At 17.9% G+C, this 7,438-nt stretch overlaps 2 protein-coding genes across 2 annotated transcripts; both read right to left on the bottom strand.

The window, feature by feature from the left end:
- Positions 1-335: 335 nt before the first annotated feature.
- On the bottom strand, positions 336-3,512 carry PGSY75_0826000 (hypothetical protein; the record flags this gene model as incomplete). The annotated part of the gene is made up of 1 exon (XM_018785382.1): positions 336-3,512. The coding sequence occupies one exon, from the start codon at positions 3,510-3,512 to the stop codon at positions 336-338; it is 3,177 nt and encodes a 1,058-aa protein (XP_018642349.1).
- A 1,182-nt stretch (positions 3,513-4,694) lies between these two features.
- Positions 4,695-6,527, bottom strand: PGSY75_0825900 (hypothetical protein; the record flags this gene model as incomplete). Its single annotated transcript, XM_018785381.1, has 1 exon — positions 4,695-6,527. The coding sequence occupies one exon, from the start codon at positions 6,525-6,527 to the stop codon at positions 4,695-4,697; it is 1,833 nt and encodes a 610-aa protein (XP_018642348.1).
- Positions 6,528-7,438: the final 911 nt, after the last annotated feature.

The raw sequence follows: 7,438 nt of genomic DNA, 5'->3' as shown, positions 1-7,438 counted from the left end.
CATTTAAAAATTTTTAAATTTAAAAAAAAAAAAAAAAAAAAAAAAAAAATATAAATGAGGTAATTATAACAAAATGAAAAATTATATACATTTAAAAAAAAAAATGAAATAATACTATTGTATGTTAATGTCTACAAAATGAATTATAAATAAAATAGTGCATAAATTATTACAAAAAAAAAGAAAAAAAAAAAAAAAAAGATAAAATAAATTATACATACATATATATATATATATATATATATATATATATATATATATGTGCGTTCATTTTTATTTTATATAAACGTTTAGGAGTCATTAATTAATTTCCATACTTACAATCCTTCATTTTCCTACTGGTCTATATTTATACCTATTTTACGCCTCTCATTTTGAATATGAACATGATCTTTTATTTGTCCATTGAAAAATATACATCTCTTAAGATTTAATGAAAATATCATATAATTTTTGTTCTTAAAAATATATTTAAATTTTTTTAAACATTCAAATAAATTTGTAAAATTATCAAAATGTAAAATTAATGTTCTTCCATTATTATTTATATGTACTTTTCTAGTTATCATTTTTTTATTTTTATTTTGATAAAAATCTACAAATGATTCATAATTTTTATTATTATTATTCTTATTATTTGAACTTATATTGGTTTGTAGATGACGATTAATTTTTTCTTCAAAATGTTTAAAATTGATTTTTGATATTTCATAAATATAATTATATATATCTGTACTATTTTTATATATCTCTTTAAAATGAGAATCATTATTTTCAATTTTAATATTACTATTTCTTAAAACAAATGAACACATATTGTTTGTTTCATTTTCACATGTTTTATTATTACTCATTATATTATTTATAATATTATTATCCTTTTCAGTGTCTGTATTTATTAAATTCAGTTCCTTTTTGTCTTGACGAAAAGAATCAAATTCATTTTCTAATGAACCACCATTATTATATATATAATTTTGTTCTCCTTCTTTTTTTTTATTTCCCTTAAGTAATATTTTATTATCAATTATTTCCAACTTTTCATTTGAAATAAATTTGTTCTTATCATTAATTATATTCTCTTCATTACTACACATGTTATTTATTATTCCTTCAATATTTTTTCTCATATCATATTTTTTGCTATTTAATTTTTCTTCTTCTTTGATATGAGATATATCAAAATTGTATAAAGACGCGTTTAATAATAAATATAAAATATTATATATATTCAGATGAAAAGGTAAATGTGTTATTATCATAATATTTTTATTTACACACTTATCAACATATATTAATTTATTATAACAAAAAATTCCAAAAATTCTTAAAAAATCACTAGTTGCCATATCAGCTGATTTAGCGTCATAAAATTCTATAATACCATATAATTGTGTACTCTGGTTTGGATTCACAATTTTTTTTATTTTTTGAGGGTCTTTTTTTTTTATATTTTCATTGTTCTTATTAATATTGGCATTTTGCTGGTTCTTATTATATATATTGTAATTACATATGTTATCAAGCTTTTGTTTATTATTATTATTATTATTGTCATTATTATTATTATTATTATTATTATCATTATTATTATTATTATCATTACTTTTATCATTATTATCAAACTTTATTTCCTTACCTTTTTGGTTCCCCTTCTTCCTGCCATTATTACTATCTCTATTCTTAGACTTACAACTATTTTTGGAACCATTTACAGTTCCCACATCTTTACATTCATTTTCATTATTTATCACATTCATGTCTACAGTTTTTAGCCTGTCATTAAAAAATTCTATAGCCTTAATTTTACCACAAAAAGAAAAGGTTTCCTTCAATTCTTTTGTAAGTAAATCGTAGTTTAATATTGGAAGATCATATACTATAATAAAATTATTTTCATTAATATGATTACGTTCCTTTTTGTTAGTAAACTTTACATCAATATCATACACAATTTTATTATTTATATAACCTTCATTCTTCCTATAATTTATATTATGAATTTTTCGTTTTTCCTCTTCTTCAGTTATTTCACAATCATAATTATAATAATCGTAGTTAACCTTTTCAGATGTTGTAATACATTCTGTTGCTACATCAATATTTTCATTTTCATGTTCATTTTCATTTTCTTCTTTATTAATATTTAATATGTTATCAAAATAAAATGTATTACTAATATCTTCAGCTTTTAATATATCAACTGATTGAATAAATAAACATGTTAATACATCATTATATTTTGTTGGACATATTTCATAGAAAGTTTCAAAAAATTTTATTTTTTTTTGAAAATTTTTTTTAGTTAATTTATTATAATTCTTAATTAATTTCTTAACTTTTTTAATATCACTATTAGAAAACTTATCATATATTTCATATAACAAATTATTATATGCATATATATTGCAATATCCTAAAGATTTCTCATATTTATTTACAAATTTATTTATATCTTCTATAGTATTTATTTTTTTTATTATTATATTATTTTTTATTCCTATTTGTTCAAATTCTTTAAAATATTCTTCTTTATTAAAATTATTATTTATAATTTCATTTTCATGGTTATTTAAAACATTATTTGTATCCACACAAGTTTCATTTCTATTCACACATATTTCATTCTTATTTTTGTTTAACACATTATTTTTGGGGGCTTTTGATTCTTTTTTTTTTTTCATTTTTTCTTTCTTCTTCTCTTTGGTAATATTATGACTTATATGTTCCTTATTTAATGAAATATCACTACATACAACCTTATTATCAATATTAATTGTAAGGTCATCTTCGTTTCTGTTGATATTATAATTTACATTTTCTTTCATATCAGCGCTATTTATTGTAACACCTGATATTTCATCACTTATGGTTATATCCTTTTTCTTATTATCTTGTATTATATCTTCTTTAATATCTCTTATTACATTTATGTTATTTTTTTTTTTCTTTTTTTTTTTATTATTTTTTTCATCCAAAATGATGTTCACGTTATTAGTTTCTTCTTTTAAAGGTATCAACGTTTTGTTCTCAACAAATGGAAGATTTTTCTTAACTTCCTTTTTAACCTCTTTATTTATTTTTTCCCCTTCCTTTATTAATTTTTTTTTTTTTGCTTTAATTTCTTTCTTCTTTTTCTTTTCTTCTTTAATATCAATTTTTATATCTTCATTATTATTCACTTTAACATTTTCATTGGTTTTATCTTTTATCAGAACATCAGCCAAGATACTATAGTTATTCTCATTTGTTCTACAAAAAATGTTGTGGTTAATATCTTTGATATATTTTTTTTTTGTAAGGTACTTATTTGTTATCCTGATATTATTTATGCATGATGAATTATTATTAACAGTTGAATAAGAAGCTGAAAAATCCTTTATATAAATACAAAAATAATATCTGTTTTTGTCGTTAATGTTATTTATACTACTATGGAAATTTTTTCTAAATAAAAAAGTGTAATTAATTACAGAAAAAAAAAATTCCTGTAGGTTACCTCTTTTTTTCATCATTTGAAATTTTCTAACACATTTCTTCCTTCTACATTAATATGTATATAAATATATAAAAATCAAAATTATTCTACATAATAAATGAATAAATAAATAAATATAAATATAAATATATATATATATATATATATATATATATATTATAGAATCAATTTTATGATAATTATGGGTTTGTAGAATATAATTTTATATATTGATTTATAACAAATTAGGATTTTAAGAATCCTATATAATTTTTATATGCATTTTAAAGCAATATGAATTACATTTTATAATTAATATGTGTTTGATATATTTAGAACTTATAAATTATACATTCATACATATATATATATATATATATATATATATATAATTGTTTATTTATATAATAGTTCTATAAATTGAGTATATATCAAAATCAAATTATTCATATATATATATATATATATATATATATATAATATATATATGGAACATTCAACAAAACTTTGGAATATTATTCAAAACTTTCAAAAAATTATATTTTTCATTTCTTTTTAATTATATTTTTGCAATATTATTTTATGTATACATATTATATTTTAAAAATCAAAAAATGTATAAATTCTATTGAGCGTAAAAAAAAAAAAAAAAAACTTTTGTTCATATCTCACAAGGTGTTTTACACCTATAACATTAAAGCTTTAACATTTTTAAAGCAAAACGTTATTTTTCTTTTACCCATAAGAAAAGAACTATATAAAATATGACAGCAAAAAAGATGATATAAATTATTTATTATATATATATATATATATATATTATATATTTATAAGATAATACATAAAAAAAAATGAAAAGGAAAAAAAAATTATATTTTATATAAGCCTTCAATTATATATAATATATATAATAAATAATTTTACACATGAATAATAACATTTACATTATCTTTCAAAAATAAAAAAAAAAATTAAAGAAAAAAGTAGATATAACTAAAACAATGAGTGTAAAAAATATAAGTACATAAAAAAAAAAAAAAAAGGTGAAATGAAATAATAAAATAAAAAAATATTAATTATTATTCAATTTTGTTGTAGATTAAAATCTCTTTTTTTTTTTACATATATTAATATTTAATTCTTATCACTGTTCTTGTAATTATTAGAATTTCTTAAATTATTTTTAATAATTTATTATTCCCAATTTCATACCCATTCAATTTATACATTTCAACTTGTTTAATTTTTTATCACCTAATTTTGCTTCAAATTCAAGACCAGCTTTTTTTGCAAAATTTATTGCTCTAAGTAACTCATCTTCATTTGTAGCTGTTCTTAGTAAGCTTCTAATTTTTTCATCTTTGACAAATTTTTTTAGTTTCTGTTTATTCTGATTAGCTGTTTTGTTTTTTTTCCCTTTTCTAATTGTAAATATCTTATTGGGTGAGAAAAAACTCTGGGTAATGTTATGAACATATGTATGTTGTTCAGGATAATATTTAAGAAGCATATTATTATTACTATTATTATTTTTTGTGTAAGGTAAATTCTTCAAAAAATCATATTCCATATATGTCGATTCTATTTTATTATTATTATTATTGCTGTTGTTGTTATTATTGTTATTATTGTTGTTGAATCCTATTATGTCATTTGATGTTTTAAAATACATGTTAGGAATATTTCTATTAAATAAATGAAAATTATTTTTATTCTTCAAAGAATTTAATCTATTAAAACTTGCATTTAGTGTTGAATACATATAAAAATCTGTAACCAGTACATTATTTGTGTCATTATAATGGTTAACATTTTGATGTTTTTTATTTTTTAAATTTAAATAATAGTAATAAAAATTATTATTCTTTAAATAATTCTTGTTAAAAGGTACACTAGTGTTCGGGTAATAATTTTGCAAAGCATTATGATAAAAAGTTTTTTGAAATTTATATTTAAGAGAATTATTGTTTAAATTATGAAACTCATTTACATTTAAACTTTTATATGAATTATCAAGTTCTTTTTCATAAGATTTTTCAAGTTCATTTACATATACATTTCCATATAAATTTTCCAACATATTATCACATGAATTTTTATACTTTTTTTCACGACTATTATCATTTATTATTTCGAACATATTTGTATTCAAATTTTCATACATGTTTTCATACATATTTTCATTCAAATTTTCGTACATATTTTCATAAATATGTTGATTCAGATTTTCATTAAGATTTTCATAAATATTTTCATAGAAACATTTTCTATCTTCATATAAATTTTTGTATTTTCTTCTTCTGTGAAGTTTTCCAAATGTTTTACTCTTATTAAATAATTTACTTCTGTTGGAATATATATTTTTTCTTTTATGTAGTTTTGCATTTTGTATGTTATTTTCTTTCTTCTTTTTTTTCTTCTTTTTTCTTTTTCTTTTGTTTTTTTTATTTTCCATACTTAATGTATTTATATTACTTTTGTAGCTAACCCTTTTAGAGAGAGGAAAAAGACTAGTTGAAAAAGAAATTTTGGATAATTTTTTTTTTGGATATAAATATTCTTCACTCTTATATCGATTCCTATTCCTAATTCTACTTCTATTTTTAATTCTTTTTTTTTTCTTTTTTTCTTTTTTATTATTATATTTTAATTTTTCTATATTTATTTTATCCATAATTTTATTTAATTTTTCAACCACATCAACATTGATTGTGATCTTACCATCAGTTTTTTCATGTTCTTTTATATGTTTTATATCAGGAAATTCTTTTAATACTTTCATTAATTTCATTAAATTACTTCTTACTATCCTATAACGTTTCCTAAAGTTTTTCCTTAAAGATTTTATTTTAGTTTCTAATCGTTTATTAAAATATAAACCTTTACTATCATATTTAGATAAATATGAACCATGAGAAAATTTTCTGTTCATTTTTTTACTCTCAATCTTATCTAAATCTTTTTTGTCTTCAGGCTTTTCTAATTTCTCTTCTTCTCCTTCCTTTTCAGCATGTAGTGTTAAATTTTCATTGGAAAAAATGTTCAGCATGGTTTAAAAGACGACACAAGAAAAAAATAAAATAAAATAAAATAAAATAAAAAATTATATATATAATATTATTTTATTTATTTAATGTATAAAGCAAAAGAAATCTGTCTGTATATATATATGGAAAAAATAACATACCCTTGCATATCAATATATCAAAAGTGTATATATATATATATATATATATATATATGTTAATATATGTCACCTCACATACATAAAGAAACAGTTATATCATTTTTATACATATATATTTATACACATGTAAAAATATTTAAAGTGAATATTATTATATAAGAATAACCTCATTCTACCATCATTTTTATGTACAACTGATATTAATATATTAACTCATTTATTTATACACATGTAAAAATATTTAAAGTGAATATTATTATATAAGAATAACCTCATTCTACCATCATTTTTATGTACAACTGATATTAATATATTAACTCATTTATTATATATACATATTTAATATGGAAATACATTATAATAACAAGTTCAAACATATATTTGAAATTATAAAAATAAATTCATCTGCGTAATACACGTATTGTTAATATATTTTATATATACAATTATTATTTTTTCAACATATTAAAAATATATATATATATATATATATATATATATATATATATATATTTTTAAATAAGACATTGTGTATATACAGATTTGTTCAAGAAAGGTATAAATCATGTATATATATAAATATTTTTTTTTTTTTTTTTTTTTTTTTTTTTTTTTTTTTTTTTTTTTTTTTTATTTTTAAATTTTTTTTATTTTTTTTAAATTTTTTTTTTCAAAAAAAAAAAAAAAAAAAAAAAAAAAAAAAAAAATTAAAATATTTTTTTTTTAAATTTTTTTTTTATTTATAAAAAAAAAAAAAAAAAAAAAAAAAAAAA

This window comes from Plasmodium gaboni, chromosome 8 (assembly GCF_001602025.1).
Source record: "Plasmodium gaboni strain SY75 chromosome 8, whole genome shotgun sequence".
NCBI classification, from domain to species: domain Eukaryota; phylum Apicomplexa; class Aconoidasida; order Haemosporida; family Plasmodiidae; genus Plasmodium; species Plasmodium gaboni.
This window is presented reverse-complemented; position numbering and strand designations above follow the sequence as displayed.